The sequence below is a fragment of the Bombina bombina genome, chromosome 7 (assembly GCF_027579735.1).
Source record: "Bombina bombina isolate aBomBom1 chromosome 7, aBomBom1.pri, whole genome shotgun sequence".
Taxonomy (NCBI): Eukaryota; Metazoa; Chordata; class Amphibia; order Anura; family Bombinatoridae; genus Bombina; species Bombina bombina.
Window position 1 is genome coordinate 382767951 of NC_069505.1, and position 24915 is coordinate 382792865.

The 24915-nt window shown below is 41.3% G+C and overlaps 1 protein-coding gene across 1 annotated transcript in view; it reads right to left on the bottom strand.

The window, feature by feature from the left end:
- DOCK3 (dedicator of cytokinesis 3) overlaps positions 1-24915 on the bottom strand; it is a 924676-nt gene that overhangs the window by 275812 nt on the left and 623949 nt on the right. The window contains exons 14-19 of the mRNA XM_053721106.1: positions 21513-21638; positions 11310-11434; positions 10317-10479; positions 7900-8006; positions 7648-7819; positions 6694-6791 (exon numbers count right to left, since the gene is read on the bottom strand). Coding sequence (XP_053577081.1) covers positions 6694-6791; positions 7648-7819; positions 7900-8006; positions 10317-10479; positions 11310-11434; positions 21513-21638 — 791 coding nt within the window. The remainder of the gene's footprint in view (positions 1-6693; positions 6792-7647; positions 7820-7899; positions 8007-10316; positions 10480-11309; positions 11435-21512; positions 21639-24915) is intronic.

Consider the following 24915-nt stretch of genomic DNA (forward strand, 5'->3'; position numbering starts at 1 on the left):
ACCTACTGTCTATTTTAATAAATGCACTGCTTCTCAATGCTTTTCAATATCAGTCACATGACTGGAATAAAAGGTTGTTATTCTGAAACGGTGTAAATTGAACCGTTGTAAAACGAGGGCCACCTGTATGTATATATATATATATATATATATATATATATATACTGTATACATATGTGTGTGTGCTATGTCAGAAATCTTTTGCAAACATATTTACATGTCCCTAAGTTCCTTTTTTTGTTCTAAACAATGTTGTCTGTCATATCTCTGTGTTTATTTATACCACTTTATGTATATATTGTAAATTTATTATTATTCTGAGCTGGAATAATTGCGAAAATAACATGTAATCGGGGTATCATATGTATTTATTTGCAATCAATTTATATTTTAAGAGCTGGGCCATTTTTCTCTCTACACAGGTGTTATAAAATGGGCTGGCATATAAGATTACATTTATTACTGAAAAATAAATTCAAGAGAAGGAAGAAATACAATGAAAATAGCATGACAGTAAATAGGTGATTTTAATTTCTGCTGTATCTGAATCATGACAGTTTAATGTTAGGTGGGCTATCCCTTTGAGCAATCAGCTTAAGATTATATTAAATCAAACATTAATTCAAATTTAAAATCAATGTCTAAAATATTATACTGTGTGTCCTAATGTCAGCATCAATGTTTATCTTTAATACTAATTTCACATATACATACTTTCAAAGTATAATACACAATGTAACAAATGGCACTTACAAGTTCTGATGAGTGATCAATGACACAAGTATCAAGCAATATGATTTGTTAGTGATAGTTTAAAATGTATATTTGAATCAGATTGGCTGATGTCATAAATCATGTGATTATGCATATTCCAATCAAAAGTGGTTGAAAAATTCACTAGTGTGTGGGTTGTTTAGGAGTTTGCGTCATAATTGGTGTGACAAGTGTTGCATCAAAATTGGTGCGAAGTGGAGAGTGGGACTTGTATTACATGGCTTAAACATGGTGCACATAGATTTTTCCCAAAAAATAAAAAGAAAGTTAGCTATATTATGTTGTGAATTTATTTCATTTTTCTTTCTATATCTATTAGTGCAACAAGTTTGGGGTCAAACTTTGCACCAAATATGTAGAAATAATATTGTCCCCTTGCTTTGTAATGAGAGACAAAGTTGTAGCATAATCCATAAGTAGTAATGTATTTTTCATTTTTATCCCTATATCTACTAGTGCACCAAATGTGGAGCAATAATATTGTTTGATTTAGAAAGGGTATACAATTTTAATAAAGTTTCTAATTTACTTTTATTATGTAATATACTTCATTGTCTTGCAGCATCGAACATAAGCTGTGTTTTCAGACTACCATTGAGTTCTATGTCAACCGCGGCTCAAGGGTGGCGGATCGAAAACTAGGTACGCTGCGTAGGAATAGACGCGAGTGTACCTGTTAAATGTTTAATAAATTTGGAAAAGGGTCAAATAGAGTCGAATCTGAATTCAAAATATCTGTAATGACGTAAGCATCGATCTGCGTCGGATTGAGATTGCGGGAGCGTATATTACGTCACAAATTTCAACATTTTGACGATCTTGACACTTTGATAACTACGGCGGATCAATCTCACGACAAATACCACGCGGGATTCAAGCGTATTTTCAGTTGACGCTTTGATAAATATCCCCCATTGTCTAAATTCATTAAAACGTTCTTATGTATTTATTGACTAATGGGCATTCCTAAATTTACATATGTAAATGTAATTATTAGTCATCTATCTGATGTTTCGCACAGCAAATGAGAACTGATGAAAATTCGAGAAATCAGGAATCTTGACCAAAAGTTGAGAAATTGATATCTTAATTAGTTTAAAAATGTTTTTTAAAAATATCCACATGATACAGTAGAATATTTTTTAAAGTGTTTTTTTTTAAGTGTTTTAAGAAATTTTTAAAATATTATAATTTTTTTTTTTATTTCGTTACCCTGCAAAGGAAATCCCTGTTCTGTAAAGTGAAAATTTAAACTTTTTTATGATTTTTCTTTTGTCTCCATTGCTTCAGTGGTGCAAAACTCGTAATGTTGTAATATCAAGATTTACATTGATTTACAAGATGGTGTAAAATATCGCAGCCGCTTTCTTCTACAAGATATTAAATTCTCACACTGTCCCTCTATATTTTAGACCAAATCATGTAAATCTGAAAAAATCATGAAACTCATTAAATTACACATACCCATAATGCAACTGTTTTATTAGTAAAGGGCCATAATAGTTAAAAAAAATACATGCTCTAATTCATTGCAGCATGTTTTTTTAAGACCCCAGAAGTGCTGCTCAAGACCTGTAGAGCACTGCTGGTCCCAAGCAGTACCCACTGCTGATCCAATCGGTAGAGCTAGTCGTACAACTCAGGTGTGTAACCAGTACTGTAACCTGTCCACCACCTTTTAGGTGGCAGATTGAAATCATCCAGATCCGATCGGGATGATTGACAGCCCTTGCTAGTGACCGATTGGCCGCCAGTGGGTAAGGGACGGCATTGCACAAGCATTTCACAAGAAATGCTTGTGCATTGATAAATGTGGACAGCGTATGCTGTCTGCATTTAGCAATGTTGAGCGGACATGATTCGCTATAGCAAATCATGTCCGCTAGACACTTAATAAATTTACCCCAATGTGCTTAGCCCCATACAAAAGGATTAAACACATGTTTTAACTCGTTAATGATAGCCTACATACTCTGTATGCCAGCTGTCGTTTTTACACTTTGGGGGAATAATTAGTGTGGATTGAGGACGACACCAATGAGACCTCCGCTATTTCTGCATCCCGCTCTATCACAGGACCAGAAAAAACCTTAGGAAAAGTGAACTACAGGTAAGTCGCTGTCATTAAGGGGTTAAAGGGACACTAAACCCAAAATTTTTCTTTCATGATTTAGATAGAGCATGCAATATTAAGCAACTTTCTAATTTACTCCTATTATCAAATTTTCTTCGTTCTCTTGCTATCTTTAATTAAAAAGCAGGAATGTGATGCAAAGGAGCCGGCCCATTTTTGGTTGATAATCTGGGTTATGCTTGCTTATTGGTGGGTAAATGTAAGTTTCCAATAAGCAAACGCTATCCATGGTGCTGAACCTAAAATTGGCTGGCTGCTAAGATTTACATTCCTGCTTTAAAAATAAAGATAGCAAGAGAACAAAGAAAAATTGATAATAGGAGTATATTAGAAAGTTGCTTAAAATTTCATGCTCTATCTGAATCATGAAAGAAAAAAAATTTGGGTTCAGTGTCCCTTTAAGTCAGCTCCAGAGCAGCAATGCACTGCTGGAACCTAGTTGATCACATCTGGTAAGCCAATCACAAGAGGCATATGTGTGTAGCCATTATTCACTAGCTAGTCCTGAGTAATGCATTTTTACTCTGGACCTAACTTTGCAGGGCTTACATACATGTTTATATACAAGCAACAGTGTTATGATAAACTGATGTCCAATTAATTTTTTTGTATGTTGTTTTAGATGTGAGTTACAATAACCATTTGAATTAAATGCACTATACTTTTGGTATCCAAATTTTCTTTAGAAGTGGGGATGACAAGAGTCACTAAAAATGAATTCTTAGAAAATATCAACCAGTTTATCATTTTTATAGCTAGTTAACAACATTATTGTAGCCAAGTAAGTAATGAATTCACTGTGTGTGTCAAAGGCAACCTAAAAAATCATCTATAAATCTGATGGCTTTGAAGGCTTTATCACCAGACCGTAAGTCCTGAGAGACGGCACAGTAATATGTTTAATTACTTTGGGAACTTATCCAAACATGGGGTCTATACCAGTGTTTATCAACCGCAGCCCGCAAGTACCCGCAACAGGCCAGGTTTTTTCATTATAGCTGAACCAGAGCACAGGTGAAATAATCAGCTGATCAGTAACCATAGTTACTAACCTACTTTCACCCATCAGCTGATTGTTTCACCTGTGCTCTAGTTCAGCTATAATGAAAACCTGGCCTGTTGGGGGGTACTTGAAGACCGCAGTTAAGAAACACTGGTCTATTCCACCTACTAGAGAACCCTACAAATTAATTTACATCAAAGATTTTCTTTTGTATTAATCAAGGTCCATTTCAGCCTATCAGAAAACCAGGTTACATTGAGAGAATGCAAGATGAGTTCCAATCTAGTGGAAACACCATTTGCCAGATTTTTACATGACTTTTGGATGTATCTAATTCACCAGCCTTAATCTTTTTTCTTTCAAAAAGCATGTTTTAGTTTAGGGTTGTTTTTTTTCTCCAATTTTTAAAAGGACAGGGAACCAAGAATAAAGTCAAATGATAGAAGTAATCTTAAAAGTTAAAAAAACAAAACAATTTATGCTCTATTAACAAAATTAACTCTTTCTCTCTGTATAATTTTGTTGAAACTTAGCTACTTTCCATGAGACCTTACCGAGGTAGACTCAGGAATGTGCACATATTTTATACACTGTGGGCCAGATTTCGAGTGGCGCACTAACAGTTTCAAACAAATGATATCGTGTTTATAGAGGCTATTAGCAAGCGTCGGATGTAGTGCTCATATTTTAAGTTGAAAGTAAACGTGATTGCTTGAGCGCAATTGAAGTTAAAGTGCGTTGGGATAGTGCGTCCTCAGAGCTCTGGTTCACTGTTTCGTGAAACAAAAAAACGGTCACAAAACATATAAAAAATACATTGAAAAGTACAGTTACACTCACAATAACACTATCTCATAACAATTATTAAAAAATAAAAAGTTATAAGGGCTCAAAGATATGAGGTGTCAAGGGGTTAAAAAAAGCTGCAAATGGCTTTAACATAGAGATACATACATATTTATCTCTAAATATGTACAGTATCCCACAAAAGTCAGTACACCCCTCACATTTTTGTAAATATTTATATCTTTTCTTGTGACAACACTGAAGAAATGATACTTTGCTACAATGTAAAGTAGTGAGTGTACAGCCTGTATAACAGTGTAAATTTGCTGTCCCCTCAAAATAACTCAACACACAGCCATTAATGTCTAAACCATTGGCAACAAAAGTGACTACACCCCTAAGGGGAAATGTCCAAATTGGGCCCACTCACTTTTTTGAGATACTGTATATTTATGTATATATATATATATATATATATATATGTGTGTAAAGATGCATTTATATGTGTATATATGAGACACATACACAAATAAACACATACATATATATGTACACACACATATATATATATATATATATATATATATATATGTGCAGTCAAGACGATGAAAACATGAAAAAACATATTTATGCAATATTCATATAATATTAAATACAGTGTATTTACTATAAATATTTCACATTCCAATGTTCTGCATAACAGAATATGTTCTATGTATTTTTAAATAGATATTCCTATTTATATATATATATTTCTGTATATATCTATACCTATATATAATCATCTATAAATATATATATATAGATTTATATTAGATTTATATTGTACCAAATATCATATACTGTATATATAGAGAAATATGTATTTATGAATAAATAGAACATATTCTTCTATGTGAAGAACATTGGAATCTGAAAGATTCACATTTTAATGTCCGGTTAAAGCACTTGAGAATATGCAATCAGGTTTACGCGTGAGTGGACTGTTAGTTTTCTTCCCCCATTTATTTGCTACAATTGACTTCTATGGGGGAATAAATTAACGCATTTGCGATATTCTAACTTGGCCTTTTTGCGTGCATTAGGTTAACATGTGAGCGAAAACGTTTTACTTTCAACTTGCACTATGTGCGCTACCGACGTGTGCAAAAAGCTTACTTCTAGCAAAATTAGCGAGCGAGCGGGGTGTTACATACTAATGTACTCGTAATCTGGCCCAGTATATATAATATTGCTACAATCATTGTTGCTGACATTGTTGCCATATAGTGCTCAAGTCATGTGCACACTCCTGAGACTACCTCAGAATGCTGCCATGGAAAGGAGATAGCTAGAGACAGAGATAGATAGATAAATAGAGAGGAGATAGCTAGTGATAGATAGACAGACAGATAAATAGATAGAGAGGGGGAGAGATTGATAGAGAGGGGGAGAGATAGATAGAGGGGGGAGAGATAGAAAGGGTGAGATATAGATAGAGAGAGAGAGAGAGAGAGAGAGAGAGGGGGGAGAGATAGATAGATAGATGATAGATAGATAGAGAGGGGGAGATAGACAGAGACAGAGATAGATAGAGACAGAGATAGATGATAGAGACAGATTTATGATAGCTAGATAGATAGATATGGTCTGAGGAAGGGGTTACGCACCCCGAAACATTACCAGTATGTTTATGGATTTTCTTTGCAAATCCAGTGAGTGCAGTCTCTCTTTTTTGGTTTATATATATATATATATATATATATATATATATATATATATATATATATATATATATATATATATACTGTATATATATATATATATATATATATATAATCTTTTTTTATGCTATCTTTAAAAAATATTTATTTGTTGCTCTTTCATTTATTTTTATACATAAAATGTCCCTCACGGTGAAGTTTAACACCATGAGTAGCTTTGACGTAGGTTGTCTACTACAGAGTGAGATGAAGAGAGGTCCCCAATGTGAGGTTGGTAAAGTGACATTTTGTACCTTTACAATCTCCTCCCCGCTAACATGCCGCAGACGTCCGAGAATATCTAGTATCCGATCTGGGTACGCCTTCCATTTAAGCAGAGCCAGGAGGTCGACTGAGAGACAGAGAAAGGGGAAGAGGGTGGGGACGAGAGAAAGGGGAATTTGAAGAGAGTGAGGGGAGTGAGAAGAAGAGAGAGGGAAACAGAGGGGAGGGGGGAGAGTTAGAGAAAGGAGAGGAAGCAAGTAAGGGGGTGGAAATTGTAGAGTGTAGGAAAGAGAAAGTGTGTGTGTGGGGGGGGAGAGAGTAAGATATAGGGGAGAAAATGGGGTAGAGGAAATTGGAGACAGTGAAGGGAAGAAATAGTAAAATAATTAAAATTCAAGAGAACAATCTTGTGAGAGAGTTATAGCCTCATAGTAATCCCCAACATCTGTCCTTAAAGGGACACTGAACCCAATTTTTTTCTTTCATGATTCAGATAGAGCATGCAATTTTAAGCAACTTACTAATGTACTCGTATTATCAATTTTTCTTTGTTCTCGTGGTATCTTTATTTGAAAAAGCAGGAATGAAAGCTTAGGAGCCGGACCATTTTTGGTTCAGAACCTGGGTAGCGCTTGCTGAACCCCTAAATGGGCCGGCTCCTAACCTTACATTCCTGCTTTGTCAAATAAAGATAGCAAGAGAACGAAGAGAATTTGATAATAGGAGTAAATTAGAAAGTGGCTTAAAATTGCATGCTCTATCTGAATCATGAAAAAAAAATGGGTTTAGTATCCCTTTAAAAAGATTGAATCAACATATGGTGCATGCATAAAGCTATACATTGGTTAAGATTACAGTTCAGAAAGAAATAAGGACAAACAATGATTTTTTTGTTCTTATCTGCCATTAAAATGTATGTTTGTAGGTCATGCCCCATGTGGGCAATGCCAGGGTGTGTCACATGGGCACGGAGGGTGCCATACCATTCTGCGTGAGTTTGGTAGAAGAGAGCTGGGTAGAAATGCTGAAGGTCTCTTTGGAGCTGCGCTGGAAGATTAAACTGGAAGGGATGTTAGGGCAACCACTCATGTCGTCCTTACAGCAGGGGAGGCCAAGATACAGAGCGTGGTTATTGAAGGTGCTGTTCTCATCACACTGCAGAGACACAGTAAGGAGTTAGAGGCTTGTGAGGTGACGGGGCACAGGGTTATGGTGGGCAGAGGAGGGACCAGTACCTTGTACACATAGAGGTCATGGGTATCATCAGACAGCGTGGTCCCATCGTCTCTCATCAAGGGGGTGAAGGAGAATCCAAATAGCTTCTTCTCACCTTTATCCTTAGCTGAAACAGTCATAGGAAAAGAGATGTGATCAGACAGAGAGAGTAGTCCCCCCCCCCAAGGATGTGCACAAGCAGTGACTGTACAGTGATATTGTTTTGTTTATAGTGCTGTGCACAAGCAGTGACTTGCAGTGATTTTTTTGTTTTGTTTGCAGTGCCGTACGTGATTTTTTTTTTTTATCATTGTGTGCAGCATTGACTGCAGCGACTGTATCTCTTCAGTCATGTGCACAGGCATTAAATGTAAAGTGAGCATGCCGGCAGTGAATTGTAGTGATGATAGCCCAGTACTGACTCAGCAACAACGGTGTGCAAGGAGTTAATTACAAGTCAGTGTTTTCAAGCAATAGGGCAATCACAATGTATACAAATAATGAATGTGCAGCAATAGTGGGTACAAACATTGACCCCAAGCTAATACATTAGAATAAAATATGCTCAGCTGATTCCTGCCTTTGTTTTCTGAGCCATTCCAATGCATTAGAAGTGTTGTGTGAATTAAAAGAACTACTCAAATTACAAAACTATAAAACAGGAATACTATAACAAAAGAAATATCACTGACTTTTCAAGGGAACTTTCTGCTGGGATTTTCTAGATATTGAAGGTAACAAAAGATAAAAACCCATCTCTAGCAGCGTTTTGCAAGATTTTTGGAAATGTCCAATTCAACTGCTTTAAAGGGATATTAAACACTAAATAAATCACTGCTTGAATGATGTATTTGGAATCAAGATTAGCCTGAGAAGAATTTGTACGTGTAATTTTATAAATTATATTAGTTGTTTAAATATTGAAAAACTAAAGATAAAGTTAATGTCTATAAAGCTGTGGGCGCCACCATATTGCAACTTAGGTTACCTATCTGCAGAAGAACGGCTATAAATGGCTTACTAGAGTGTGCAACCAATGAGGGTATAGAATAGAGCTGTGTCTGCACTTCCTTGCTTAACATGAATTGGAAAGCCCACAATATTCAGAATTAAATTACATGAAAGGAGAACAAAATAAATAATTAAAGTATATTGCAAAGTTGTTTCCCTGCATGTAATTAAACCATGTATATTAATATCTTGAGGTCCCTTTAACTTTGTGAAAATCAATTTTGGCTGTTTTGAGCAAAATATCTAAACTGGTCACAGATTAAGGGCTCTATTTATTAAACTGGGCAAGTAACACGGGAACCCTTTGATTGCTTCCTAATCTTGCTGTTTCCTTAGAGGTGGCGAAGTTAAAGGGACATTGTGGTGGAAAAAAAAATATGACATGCTCTAATTCATTAAACACATAATTAAAGGGATATTGTAGTGGGAAATGTAAATGATCTGTACCTCATTCTAATTATAACATTTATTCAACCCTATCATCTTATCTGCACCATTTACAAAGTTTTGCAAATCAAGAACAATTAAGAAGACACCACTTGAGAAGCCTGGCGGTATTCATGTTCATGGCTAACTATTCTGTGGTCATTTAGGGACAAAGGTAAATGAGCTTGTGCCCTGATCAAAGCTATTACAGTGAAGCTTGTTGCAGGGTCAGTACTTAAGTATGTTTAAGATGCATAAGTAGTTAAAGGAACAGTAAACATAAAAAATAAAACGTTCATGATTCAGATAGGGCAGCAGTTATGTAAACTTCAGAGTAAGTGCTACTGCATTGTCTTTTTATTATGCATTTTTTTATTATGTAATTCTACTATATTTAATGGTTCTTTAAAGGGACAGTCTACTCCAGAATTTTTATTGTTTAAAAAGAAAGATAATCCCTTTATTACCCTTTCCCCAGTTTTGCATAACCAGCACAGTTATATTAATACACTTTTTACCTCTGTGACTACCTTATATCAAAGCCTCTGCAGACTGCCCCCTTATCTCAGTTCTTTTGACAGACTTGCATTGTAGCCAATTAGAATTGACTCATAAATAACAGAAGTGAGCACAATGGTATATATATGCCACACATGAACTAGCGCTGTCTAACTGTGAAAAACTGTCAAAATGCACTGAGATAAAAGGCGGTCTTCAAGGGCTTAGAAATTAGCATATGATCCTACATAGGTTTATTTTTCAACAAAGAATACCAAAAGAACAAGGCAAATTTGATTAAGTAAATTGGAAAATTGTTTAAAATTGCATGCCCTATCTGAATCATGAAAGTTACATTTTGACTAGACTGTAACTTATTGCCCCTTTAAATCTGAAATGTGCAGAATAGAGATGCACATGGAATTGTCTTGGAACTGAACATATAATGCTAAAAAACTGAGGATGTTATGTGTTTGCTCTTTTTCCTCCCCATACTACATACTCGAGCAGTGCCTGAACTCGAAACGCAGGTGGGACCCTCGGAACCGATCAATGGGAACAGGAAGCTTGATGAGCTCCCCCCAGCGGGGACTGTTGTTGTGATAAAGAACGTAGGAGTGATACTGAGTGCGAGGCGGCTCTCCGGTACCCAGGCTAACACAGTCCTGCAGGGAGATACAACACAGATCATACATCCTCTGCAATATAAAAAACGGGCTTATTTTTTGTATCATTTAAAACAAATAGAAGATTAGGTTAAACAGTCAAATGTACAGTAGCGATGTATTTCCTGCTAAGCCAATTAGGTACAAATCTAGGGCAGTACTAGGGGAAAATGTCTAGTAATTTTGTGAAACAGGCAGATCAGTACGGCTTTTATTTACTATAAAAAAGGTAGTGAGAAGAATTCCCAGTATCTTACTAATGTTGCTGCAACATATCAAGACAGAGAGGCAATGCCCAGATACCCATTCCTTTGTCCTGGTTGGCTGTAAAGTGATCATAGCAAGGCATGCTGGGAATTGTAGTCGCCAACCTTTTGATTATAAACACAAGCCCCGATGTGAGCGGCAGTGGGGGGCTGCAAGGTAAGGGTTAATGATGGTCTCTATGTGCTTGACAGGTAAGGTGTTAATGTGTGACTAAGCAGTTTACATTTCTGTGCATGTCAGGATGTGGATTTAATCACTGCTCTATGTGTGGCGGTCAAAAGAGGTTAATCACTGCGCTATATTTATTTTGGCTAAAAGGAATTAATAAATCAGTTGTAATATATACATTAGGAAAACATATATAAATTGTAAGGACATAACTGAAACATTGTCTAGTTTATGCTATGTCTTTAGAATGATAATAAAGTAGATTTGAAATGAAAGCTGGTACTGGGATATCTTGTTTAGTGTACAAGATTTACATGAGATATATAAAGCGATATATATATATATAAAAGATTATAAATACAAATGCACATATCCATACCACACAGGGGACTCACCCTCAGATTCTCTCCGTCTGCATACAGGACATGCATTGTAACCTCTATATTCTTCTGCACACTTTTTCCTCCCCTCTCAAAGTCACCTCGCTCCAGGGTCACATACAGGTCATTACGGACATCACCTGCAAGATAATTACGTTACAGTTCCCGTCTAGTGCCTGGCATATACATTCAGCCAAGAGTTTGCCAGCATTTTACACAAACCATGCTGCAATAACACAATCTTAAAGAGCACAGCAATTATGAAGAGCAACCCTCTCCTCAACAGCATATCCGTCCAAAAAGCATTATTATTCTGCATAGCATTTCTAATTTATTCACAGATCATTACATGCTGCACAGCATTGCAAAACATAACCAAGTGGTGGACGTTATTCTGCCATAAAGCCACTTTACCCTGCAGAGCATTGACACATTGCAGTGCTATGTGGTCCCTACAGAGTCCTGCTTATGGCAAGCATGCAAAAATATGAAACTGTTTTGAATATATTTGTATTCCTCCAAAGTAACAGTAGCAAAATAACAAATAAATGCGTGAGACCAAAGTGTGACCAATCAGGAGGCTGAATGTGATGTTATCATGGCAAATTCACCCCCCATGTACAGCACAGAGATCATTAACAGGCAATTAAAGACTTACACTCTACTAGCTGCATCTCTGAAGCACAGAGAAGTAGGGAAGAGATCTGGTGATGAGAGGTGTGTGACAGAATCAGATGACTTGTGTGATGGAGGTGACATATTGCCGTGAGTGACTGCATTAGTATGAGGATGAATGTATATGTGTGCGCAGTTATGTATAGAGTATAAGGGGGATATTTATCAAGCTGTCAACCGCAAATACGCTGGAATACTGCGTCGTAATTGTTGCAAGACTGATCCAACCTAGTTATCTAAGCATCAAGACCGGCAAATGTTGAAATTTGTGACGTAACAAGCGACGCAGAACGATGCTTACGTCATTACAGATGTTCCGAATACACATTTATCAAATAGTTAACAGGTACGCTCGTGTCTTTTTCGACACAGCGTACCTGGTTTTCATTCCGCCACCCTTGAGGCCGCGGATGCCATAGAAATCAATGGGAGTCTGAAAGCACTGAAAGCTTATGCACGATGCTGCCAGAGAATGAAGTATACCCCATTGATTTCTATGGTAGAAAACAAGTTATGTTTACACCTAACACTCTAACATAAACCCTGAGTCTAAACATTACTAAAAGTACTACATTACAAAAAAAAACAAAAACACTAAATTACGAGAAAAAAACAAATCAAATTAAAAAATATTTTTTTACACCTAATCTAATAGCCCTATCAAAATAAAAAAGCCCCCCCATAAAAAAAAAACCCTAGCCTACAATAAACTAACAATGGCCCTTAAAAGGGCCTTTTGTGGGGCATTGCCCCAAAGATAGGATTAAGCTCTCATCCTATCGGCTGTTCCAATCTGACATACCAGTATGTGACTGCGCTAGTAATCTGACATACCTGCATGTGAGTGCGCTAGTAATCTGACATATCTGCATGTGACTGCGCTAGTAATCTGACATACCTGCATATGACTGCGCTAGTAATCTGACATACCTGAATGTGACTGCGCTAGTAATCTGACATACCTGCATATGACTGCGCTAGTAATCTGACATACCTGAATGTGACTGCGCTAGTAATATGACATACCTGCATGTGACTGCGCTAGTAATCTGACATACCTGCATGTGAGTGTGCTAGTAATCTGACATACCTGCATGTGACTGCGCTAGTAATCTGACATACCTGCATATGACTGCGCTAGTAATCTGACATACCTGAATGTGACTGCGCTAGTAATATGACATACCTGCATGTGACTGCGCTAGTAATCTGACATACCTGAATGTGACTGCGCTAGTAATCTGACATACCTGCATGTGACTGCACTAGTAATCTGACATACCTGCATGTGACTGCGCTAGTAATCTGACATACCTGAATGTGACTGCGCTAGTAATCTGACATACCTGCATGTGACTGCGCTAGTAATCTGACATACCTGTATGTGACTGCGCTAGTAATCTGACATACCTGCATGTGACTGCGCTAGTAATCTGACATACCTGAATGTGACTGCGCTAGTAATCTGACATACCTGCATGTGACTGCGCTAGTAATCTGACATATCTGTATGTGACTGCGCTAGTAATCTGACATACCTGCATGTGACTGCGCTAGTAATCTGACATACCTTCATGTGACTGCGCTAGTAATCTGACATACCTGAATGTGACTGTGCTAGTAATCTGACATACCTGCATGTGACTGCGCTAGTAATCTGACATACCTGCATGTGACTGCGCTAGTAATCTGACATACCTGAATGTGACTGCGCTAGTAATCTGACATACCTGCATGTGAGTGTGCTAGTAATCTGACATACCTGCATGTGACTGCGCTAGTAATCTGACATACCTGTATGTGACTGCGCTAGTAATCTGACATACCTGCATGTGACTGCGCTAGTAATCTGACATACCTGCATGTGACTGCGCTAGTAATATGACATACCTGCATGTGACTGCGCTAGTAATCTGACATACCTGCATGTGACTGCGCTAGTAATCTGACATACCTGCATGTGACTGCGCTAGTAATATGACATACCTGCATGTGACTGCGCTAGTAATCTGACATACCTGCATGTGACTGCGCTAGTAATCTGACATACCTGCATGTGACTGCGCTAGTAATATGACATACCTGAATGTGACTGTGCTAGTAATCTGACATACCTGCATGTGACTGCAATAGTAATCTGACATACCTGAATGTGACTGTGCTAGTAATCTGACATACCTGCATATGACTGCGCTAGTAATCTGACATACCTGTATGTGACTGCGCTAGTAATCTGACATACCTGCATGTGACTGCGCTAGTAATCTGACATACCTGCATGTGACTGCGCTAGTAATCTGACATACCTGCATGTGACTGCAATAGTAATCTGACATACCTGAATGTGACTGTGCTAGTAATCTGACATACCTGCATGTGAGTGCGCTAGTAATCTGACATACCTGCATGTGACTGTGCTAGTAATCTGACATACATGCATGTGACTGCGCTAGTAATCTGACATACCTGCATGTGACTGCGCTAGTAATCTGACATACCTGCATGTGACTGCGCTAGTAATCTGACATACCTGCATGTGACTGCGCTAGTAATCTGACATACTTGATTGTGACTGCGCTAGTAACCTGACATACATGCATGTGACTGCGCTAGTAATCTGACATAACTGCATGTGACTGCCCTAGTAATCTGATATAACTGCATGTGACTGCAATAGTAATCTGACATACGTGCATGTGACTGCACTAGTAATCTGACATACCTGCATGTGAGTGTGCTAGTAATCTGACATACCTGCATGTGAGTGCGTTAGTAATCTGACATTCCTGTATGTGACTGCACTAGCAATCTGACATACCTGCATGTGACTGCACTAGTAATCTGACATTCCTGTATGTGATTGCACTAGTAATCTGACATACCTGCATGTGAGTGTGCTAGTAATCTGACATACCTGCATGTGAGTGTGCTAGTAATCTGACATACATGCATGTGAGTGCGCTAGTAATCTGACATACCTGCATGTGAGTGCACTAGTAATCTGACATTCCTGTATGTGATTGCACTAGTAATCTGACATACCTGCATGTGACTGCACTAGTAATCTGACATACCTTCATGTGACTGTGCAAGTAATCTGACATAACTGCATGTGACTGCACTAGTAATCTGACATTACTGTATGTGATTGCACTAGTAATCTGACATACATGTATGTGACTGCGCTAGTAATCTGACATACCTGCATGTGAGTGTGCTAGTAATCTGACATACCTGCATGTGAGTGCACTAGTAATCTGACATACCTGTATGTGACTGTGCTAGTAATCTGACGAGGCCCACAATAGGCCGAAACGTACGTCTGGGGTTTTGCGGTTTCTCATTCAGAGAGGGATTGCCTGGAATTTCGAGGCTGGACTGTACTGTGAAGTCAGGATCAGATTAATATGCTTCAGGAAAATTATTCTCTGTGAAAGGCACATGTTGAGCACAAAGAGGCTGCTTCTTGGGTGGTAACTAGCCATAGAACAAGCTATTATGCTATTGTTCGTTCCCAGGTTGAGCGCATCTCTCTTTTTATGTATGCAAATTATGACACTTAGGGAGACGCGTTGCTCAGTGTGCCTAGAGTGATATGGTTGCACCTCACTGACGAGACCCACAATAGGCCGAAACGTACGTCTGGGGTTTTGCGGTTTCTCGTTCAGAGAAGGATTGCCTGGTATTTCGGGGCTGGACTGTACTGTGAAGTCAGGAGCAACTTAATATTCTTCAGGAAAGTTCTTCTCTGTGAAAGGCACATGTGGAGCAAAAAGAGGCTGCTTCTTGGTTGGTAACTAGCCATAGAACAAGCTATTATGCTATTGTTCGTTCCCAGGTTGAGCGCTTCTCTCTTTTTATTTATAGTAATCTGACATACCTGCATGTGAGTGTGCTAGTAATCTGAGATACCTGCATGTGAGTGTGCTAGTAATCTGACATACCTACATGTGACTGTGCTAGTAATCTGACATACCTGTATGTGACTGCACAAGTAATCTGGCATACCTGCATGTGAGTATGCTAGTAGTCTGACATACCTTCATGTGAGTGCGCAAGTAATCTGATATACCTGTATGTGACTGCACTTGTAATCTGAGATAACTGTGTGTGACTGAACTAGTAATCTGACATACCTGCATGTGAGTGCGCTAGTAATCTGACATACCTGTATGTGACTGTGCTAATAATCTGACATACATGCATGTGACTGCACTAGTAATCTGACATACCTGAATGTGAGTGCGCTAGTAATCTGACATACCTGCATGTGAGTGGGCTAGTACTCTGACATACCTGTATGTGACTGCGCTAGTAATCTGACATACATGCATGTGAGTGCGCTAGTAATCTGACATACCTGCATGTGAGTGCGCTAGTAATCTGAAATACATGCATGTGACAGCACTAGTAATTTGACATACATGCATGTGACTGCACTAGTAATTTGACATATCTGCATGGGAGTGCACTAGTAGTCTGACATACGTGCATGTGACTGCGCTAGTAATCTGACATACATGCATGTGAGTGCGCTAGTAATCTGACATACCTGCATGTGACTGCGCTAGTAATCTGACATACCTGTATGTGACTGCGCTAGTAATCTGACATACCTGTATGTGACTGCGCTAGTAATCTGACATACCTGCATGTGACTATGCTAGAAATCGGACATACCTGCATGTGAGTGTGATAGTAATCGGACATACCTGCATGTGAGTGTGATAGTAATCTGACATACCTGCATGTGAGTGTGATAGTAATCTGACATACCTGCATGTGAGTGTGATAGTAATCTGACATACCTGTATGTGAGTGTGCTTGAAATCTTAAAGACCTGCATGAGTGCGCTAGAAAATGTGTTGGTAAATACAGACCAGCATGTAAGTGTGCATGTGAGTGTACTAGTAAGTGGGCAGACCTGCATGTGAGTGCAATAGTTAGCAGACAGATCTGCATGTGTGTGCGCTAGTAAGCAGAGAGACCAGCATGTGTGTGCGCTAGTAAGTAGACAGACCTACATGTGAGTGTGCTTGCATGCAGAAAGACCTGCATGTGTGTGCGCAAGTAAGTAGGCAGACCTGCATGTGTGTGCGCAAGTAAGTAGGCAGACTTGCATGTGTGTTCGCTAGTAAGCAGACAGACCTGCATGTGTGTGCGCAAGTAAGTAGGCAGACTTGCATGTGTGTGCGCTAGTAAGCAGAGAGACCTGCATGTGTGTGCGTTAGTAAGTAGACAGACCTGCATGTGTGTGTGCTAGTAAGCAGAGACCTGCATGTGTGTGCGCTATTAAGCAGACAGACCTGCATGTGTGTGTGCTAGTAAGCCGAGAGTCCTGCATGTGACAGACTTGCATGTGTGTGAGCTAGTAAGTAGACAGACGATATGTGTATGCGCTAGTAAGTAGACAGACTGCATGTGTCAAGTGTATGCGCTAGTAAGTAGACAGATTGCATGTGTATGTGCTAGTAAGTAGACAGACCTGCATGTGTATGCGCTAGTAAGTAGACAGACCTGCATGTGTGTGTGCTAGTAAGTAGACAGACCTGCATGTATATGCGCTAGTAAGTAGACAGACCTGCATGTGTATGCACTAGTAAGCAGACTGCATGTGTGTGCGCTAGTAAGTAGACAGACTGCATGTGTGTGCGCTAGTGAGTAGACAGACTGCATGTGTGTGCGCTAGTAAGTAGACAGACCTGCATGTGTGTGCTCTAGTAAGTAGACAGACTACATGTGTATGCACTAGTAAGTAGACAGACTGCATGTGTATGCGCTAGTAAGTAGACAGACCTGCATGTGTGTGCGCTAGTAAGTAGACAGACTGCATGTGTATGCGCTAGTAAGTAGACAGACCTGCATGTGTATGCGCTAGTACGTAGACAGACTGCATGTGTATGCGCTAGTAAGTAGACAGACTGCATGTGTGTACACAAGTAAGTAGACAGACTTCCATGTGTATGCGCTAGTAAGTAGACAGACTGCATGTGTGTGCGCTAGTAAGTAGACAGAACTGCATGTGTGTGCGCTAGTAAGCAGACAGACCTGCATGTGTATGCACTAGTAAGTAGACAGACCTGCATGTGTATGCGCTAGTAAGTAGACAGACCTGCATGTGCATGCGCCAGTAAGTAGACAGACCTGCATGTGTATGCGCCAGTAAGTAGACAGACCTGCATGTGTATGCGCCAGTAAGTAGACAGACTGCATGTGTATGCGCTAGTAAGTAGACAGACTGCATGTGTATGCGCTAGTAAGTAGACAGACTGCATGTGTGTGCGCTAGTAAGTAGACAGATTGCATGTGTATGCGCTAGTAAGCAGACAGACTGCATGTGTATGCGCTAGTAAGTAGACAGACTGCATGTGTATGCGCTAGTAAGTAGACAGACTGCATGTGTGTGCGCTAGTAAGTAGACAGATTGCATGTGTATGCGCTAGTAAGCAGACAGACTTCATTTGTATGCGCTAGTAAGTAGACAGACTGCATGTGTATACACTAGTAAGTAGACAGACTGCATGTGTATGCGCTAGTAAGTAGACAGACCTGCATGTGTATGCGCTAGAAGGTAGACAGGCTTCATGTGTATGCGCTAGTAAGTAGACAGACCTGCATGTGTGTGCGCCAGTAAGTAGACAGACTGCATGTGTATGCGCCAGTAAGTAGACAGACCTGCATGTGTATGCGCTAGAAGGAAGACAGACTGCATGTGTATGCGCTAGTAAGTCGACAGACCTGCATGTGTATGCGCTAGAAGGTAGACAGACTGCATGTGTATGCGCTAGTAAGTAGACAGACCTGCATGTATATGCGCTAGTAAGTAGACAGACCTGCATGTGTATGCGCCAGTAAGTAGACAGACCTGCATGTGTATGCGCCAGTAAGTAGACAAACTGCAAGTGTATGCGCTAGAAGGAAGACAGACTGCATGTGTATGCGCTAGTAAGTAGACAGAATGCATGTGTATGCACTAGTAAGTAGACAGACTTCCATGTGTATGCGCTAGTAAGTAGACAGACTGCATGTGTATGCGCTAGAAGGTAGACAGATCTGCATGTGTATGCGCCAGTAAGTAGACAGACCTGCATGTGTATGCGCTAGTAAGTAGACAGACCTGCATGTGTATGCGCCAGTAAGTAGACAGTCCTGCATGTGTATGCGCCAGTAAGTAGACAGACTGCAAGTGTATGCGCCAGTAAGTAGACAGTCCTGCATGTGTATGCGCTAGTAAGTAGACAGACCTGCATGTGTATGCGCCAGTAAGTAGACAGACTGCATGTGTATGCGCCAGTAAGTAGACAGACCTGCATGTGTATGCGCTAGAAGGAAGACAGACTGCATGTGTATGCGCTAGTAAGTAGACAGACCTGCATGTGTATGCGCTAGAAGGTAGACAGATTGCATGTGTATGCGCTAGTAAGTAGACAGACCTGCATGTGTATGCGCCAGTAAGTAGACAGACTGCAAGTGTATGCGCCAGTAAGTAGACAGACCTGCATGTGTATGCGCTAGTAAGTAGACAGACTGCATGTGTATGCCCCAGTGAGTAGACAGACATGCATGTGTATGCGCTAGAAGGTAGATAGACTGCATGTGTATGCGCTAGTAAGTAGACAGACCTGCATGTGTATGCGCCAGTAAGTAGACAGACTGCATGTGTATGCGCCAGTAAGTAGACAGACTGCATGTATATGCGCTAGTAAGTAGACAGACTGCATGTGTGTGCACTAGTAAGTAGACAGACTGCATGTGTGTGCGCTAGTAAGTAGACAGACCTGCATGTGTATGCACTAGTAAGTAGACAGACTGCATGTGTGTGCACTAGTAAGTAGACAGACTGCATGTGTGTGCGCCAGTAAGTAGACAGACCTGCATGTGTATGCACTAGTAAGTAGACAGACTGCATGTGTGTGCACTAGTAAGTAGACAGACTGCATGTGTGTGCGCCAGTAAGTAGACAGACTGCATGTGTATGCGCCAGTAAGTAGACAGACTGCATGTATATGCGCTAGTAAGTAGACAGACTGCATGTGTATGCGCTAGTAAGTAGACAGACTGCATGTGTGTGGACTAGTAAGTAGACAGACTGCATGTGTATGCGCCAGTAAGTAGACAGAACGCATGTGTATGCGCTAGTAAGTAGACAGAATGCATGTTTGTGGACTAGTAAGTAGACAGATTGCATGTGTATGCACTAGTAAGTAGACAGACTGCATGTTTGTGGACTAGTAAGTAGACAGATTGCATGTGTATGCGCTAGTAAGTAGACAGAATGCATGTGTATGCGCTAGTAAGTAGACAGACTGCATGTGTATGCACTAGTAAGTAGACAGACTGCATGTGTATGCGCTAGTAAGTAGACAGAATGCATGTGTATGCGCTAGTAAGTAGACAGAATGCATGTGTATGCGCTAGTAAGTAGACAGACTGCATGTGTATGCGCTAGTAAGTAGACAGAATGCATGTGTATGCGCTAGTAAGTAGACAGACTGCATGTGTATGCACTAGTAAGTAGACAGACTGCATGTGTATGCACTAGTAAGTAGACAGACTGCATGTGTATGCACTAGTAAGTAGACAGATTGCATGTGTATGCGCTAGTAAGTAGACAGACTGCATGTGTATGCACTAGTAAGTAGACAGACTGCATGTGTATGCTCTAGTAAGTAGACAGAATGCATGTGTATGCGCTAGTAAGTAGACAGACTGCATGTGTATGCGCTAGTAAGTAGACAGAATGCATGTGTATGCGCTAGTAAGTAGACAGAATGCATGTGTATGCGCTAGTAAGTAGACAGACTGCATGTATGCGCTAGTAAGTAGACAGAATGCATGTGTATGCGCTAGTAAGTAGACAGAATGCATGTGTATGCGCTAGTAAGTAGACAGACTGCATGTATGCGCTAGTAAGTAGACAGAATGCATGTGTATGCGCTAGTAAGTAGACAGACTGCATGTGTATGCGCTAGTAAGTAGACAGAATGCATGTGTATGCACTAGTAAGTAGACAGACTGCATGTGTATGCGCTAGTAAGTAGACAGAATGCATGTGTATGCACTAGTAAGTAGACAGACTGCATGTGTATGCGCTAGTAAGTAGACAGACTGCATGTGTGTGCGCTAGTAAGTAGACAGAATGCATGTGTATGCGCTAGTAAGCAGACTGCATGTGTGTGCGCTAGTAAGTAGACAGACTGCATGTGTATGCACTAGTAAGTAGACAGACTGCATGTGTATGCACTAGTAAGTAGACAGACTGCATGTGTATGCGCTAGTAAGTAGACAGACTGCATGTGTCATGTGTATGCGCTAGTAAGTAGACAGACTGCATGTGTATGCGCTAGTAAGTAGACAGACTGCACGTGCATGCGCTAGTAAGTAGACAGACTGCACGTGCATGCGCTAGTAAGTAGACAGACTTGCATGTGTGTGCCCTGTATATCAGTGTAAAGAAAACTATGAACATAAATAGACAGCCCATGTGATGGGGACTATAAAGAACTGAGGCCTTTGAGATTTTAAGGTGCATAAATGTTATACCTGGCATGATGACATCTGGGAATCCCAATTTGCGGGTCACAACTGCACCTCTACTAAAGATCAGCTGGTTTTCCCTGCGTATCTGCTCCATGTCCCCCCGCAGAAGCTGCAATGACACGATTAGGCCTGTAAGGGGTAAAAGGACAAAGAGTTTATAAGATAAGATTCCAATGCTACATAAGAGTCTATAAGATTTTGATGTAATCCAGAGGGGCAGAACCCTGTTTACTGGAGCTCTCCGTGGTGCTGATTTATGCAGCCTGTTAGACATCATAGCAGTGAATGGCTGCCAGTTTCACACAGAGGATTGCAAAGTCCTCCGAAAGGTAGACTTTTAATCCTCTATGTGTGCAGGAAAGAGTGGATTAAGGTGAAATTAAGGTATAGAGAGGGAGTGCAGGTATTTTGTGAGGAAAATTAGCTAATCATTCTGGCTCAGAGAGGTTATATGTGCCTGCTGCTCCCAGAGGTTACATGAGTCTGCTGCTCCCAGAGGTTACATGAGTCTGCTGCTGCCAGAGGTTACATGAGCCTGCTGCTGCCAGAGGTTATACATGAGCCTGCTGCTGCCAGAGGTTATACATGAGCCTGCTGCTGCCAGAGGTTATACATGAGTCTGCTGCTCCCAGAGGTTATACATGAGCCTGCTGCTGTCAGAGGTTATACATGAGTCTGCTGCTGCCAGAGGTTATACATGAGTCTGCTGCTGCCAGAGGTTATACATGAGCCTGCTGCTCCCAGAGGTTATACATGAGTCTGCTGCTGCCAGAGGTTATACATGAGCCTGCTGCTGCCAGAGGTTATACATGAGCCTGCTGCTGCCAGAGGTTATACATGAGCCTGCTGCTGCCAGAGGTTATACATGAGCCTGCTGCTGCCAGAGGTTATACATGAGCCTGCTGCTGCCAGAGGTTATACATGAGCCTGCTGCTCCCAGAGGTTATACATGAGTCTGCTGCTGCCAGAGTTTATACATGAACCTGCTGCTGCCAGAGGTTATACATGAGCCTGCTGCTGCCAGAGGTTATACATGAGTCTGCTGCTGCCAGAGGTTATACATGAGTCTGCTGCTGTCAGAGGTTATACATGAGCCTACTGCTCCCAGAGGTTATACATGAGCCTGCTGCTGCCAGAGGTTATACATGACCCTGCTGCTCCCAGAGGTTATACATGAGTCTGCTGCTCCCAGAGGTTATACATGAGCCTGCTGCTCCCAGAGGTTTGCTCCCAGAGGTTATACATGAGCCTGCTGCTGCCAGAGGTTATACATGAGCCTGCTGCTCCCAGAGGTTATACGTGAGCCTGCTGCTCCCAGAGGTTATACATGAGCCTGCTGTCAGAGGTTATACATGAGCCTGCTGCTGCCAGACGTTATACATGAGCCTGCTGCTGCCAGAGGTTATACATGAGCCTGCTGCTGCCAGGTTATACATGAGCCTGCTGTCAGAGGTTATACATGAGCCTGCTGCTGCCAGAGGTTATACATGAGCCTGCTGCTGCCAGAGGTTATACATGAGCCTCCTGCTGCCAGAGGTTATACATGAGTCTGCTGCTGCCAGAGGTTATACATGAGCCTGCTGCTGCCAGAGGTTATACATGAGCCTGCTGCTGCCAGAGGTTATACATGAGCCTGCTGCTGCCAGAGGTTATACATGAGCCTGCTGCTCCCAGAGGTTACATGAGCCTGCTGCTGCCAGAGGTTATACATGAGCCTGCTGCTCCCAGAGGTTATACATGAGTCTGCTGCTGCCAGAGGTTATACATGAGCCTGCTGCTGCCAGAGGTTATACATGAGCCTGCTGCTGCCAGAGGTTATACATGAGCCTGCTGCTGCCAGAGGTTATACATGAGCCTGCTGCTGCCAGAGGTTATACATGAGCCTGCTGCTGCCAGAGGTTATACATGAGCCTGCTGCTGCCAGAGGTTATACATGAGCCTGCTGCTCCCAGAGGTTATACACAAGTCTGCTGCTGCCAGAGTTTATACATGAGCCTGCTGCTGCCAGAGGTTATACATGAGCCTGCTGCTCCCAGAGGTTATACATGAGCCTGCTGCTGCCAGAGGTTATACATGACCCTGCTGCTCCCAGAGGTTATACATGAGCCTGCTGCTCCCAGAGGTTTGCTCCCAGAGGTTATACATGAGCCTGCTGCTGCCATAGGTTATACATGAGCCTGCTGCTCCCAGAGGTTATACATGAGCCTGCTGCTCCCAGAGGTTATACATGAGCCTGCTGTCAGAGGTTATACATGAGCCTGCTGCTCCCAGAGGTTATACATGAGCCTGCTGCTGCCAGAGGTTATACATGACCCTGCTGCTCCCAGAGGTTATACATGAGCCTGCTGCTCCCAGAGGTTTGCTCCCAGAGGTTATACATGAGCCTGCTGCTCCCAGATGTTATACATGAGCCTGCTGTCAGAGGTTATACATGAGCCTGCTGCTGCCAGACGTTATACATGAGCCTGCTGCCAGAGGTTATACATGAGCCTGCTGCTGCCAGGTTATACATGAGCCTGCTGTCAGAGGTTATACATGAGCCTGCTGCTGCCAGAGGTTATACATGAGCCTGCTGCTGCCAGAGGAAATACATGAGCCTGCTGCTCCCAGAGGTTACATGAGCCTGCTGCTGCCAGAGGTTATACATGAGCCTGCTGCTCCCAGAGGTTATACATGAGTCTGCTGCTGCCAGAGGTTATACATGAGCCTGCTGCTGCCAGAGGTTATACATGAGCCTGCTGCTGCCAGAGGTTATACATGAGCCTGCTGCTGCCAGAGGTAATACATGAGTCTGCTGCTGTCAGAGGTTATACATGAGCCTGCTGCTCCCAGAGGTTATACATGAGCCTGCTGCTCCCAGAGGTTTGCTCCCAGAGGTTATACATGAGCCTGCTGCTGCCAGAGGTTATACATGAGCCTGCTGCTCCCAGAGGTTATACATGAGCCTGCTGCTCCCAGAGGTTATACATGAGCCTGCTGCTCCCAGAGGTTATACATGAGCCTGCTGTCAGAGGTTATACATGAGCCTGCTGCTGCCAGACGTTATACATGAGCCTGCTGCCAGAGGTCATACATGAGCCTGCTGCTGCCAGGTTATACATGAGCCTGCTGTCAGAGGTTATACATGAGCCTGCTGCTGCCAGACGTTATACATGAGCCTGCTGCTGCCAGAGGTTATACATGAGCCTGCTGCTCACAGAGGTTATACATGAGTCTGCTTCTCCCGGATGTTATAAATGAGCCAGCTGCTGCCAGAGGTTATACATGAGTCTGCTTCTCCCAGAGGTTATACATGAGTCTGCTGCTCCCAGAGGTTATACATGAGTCTGCTGCTGCCAGAGGTTATACCTGAGCTTGCTGCTCCCAGAGGTTATACATGAGCCTGCTGCTCCCAGAGGTTATATAT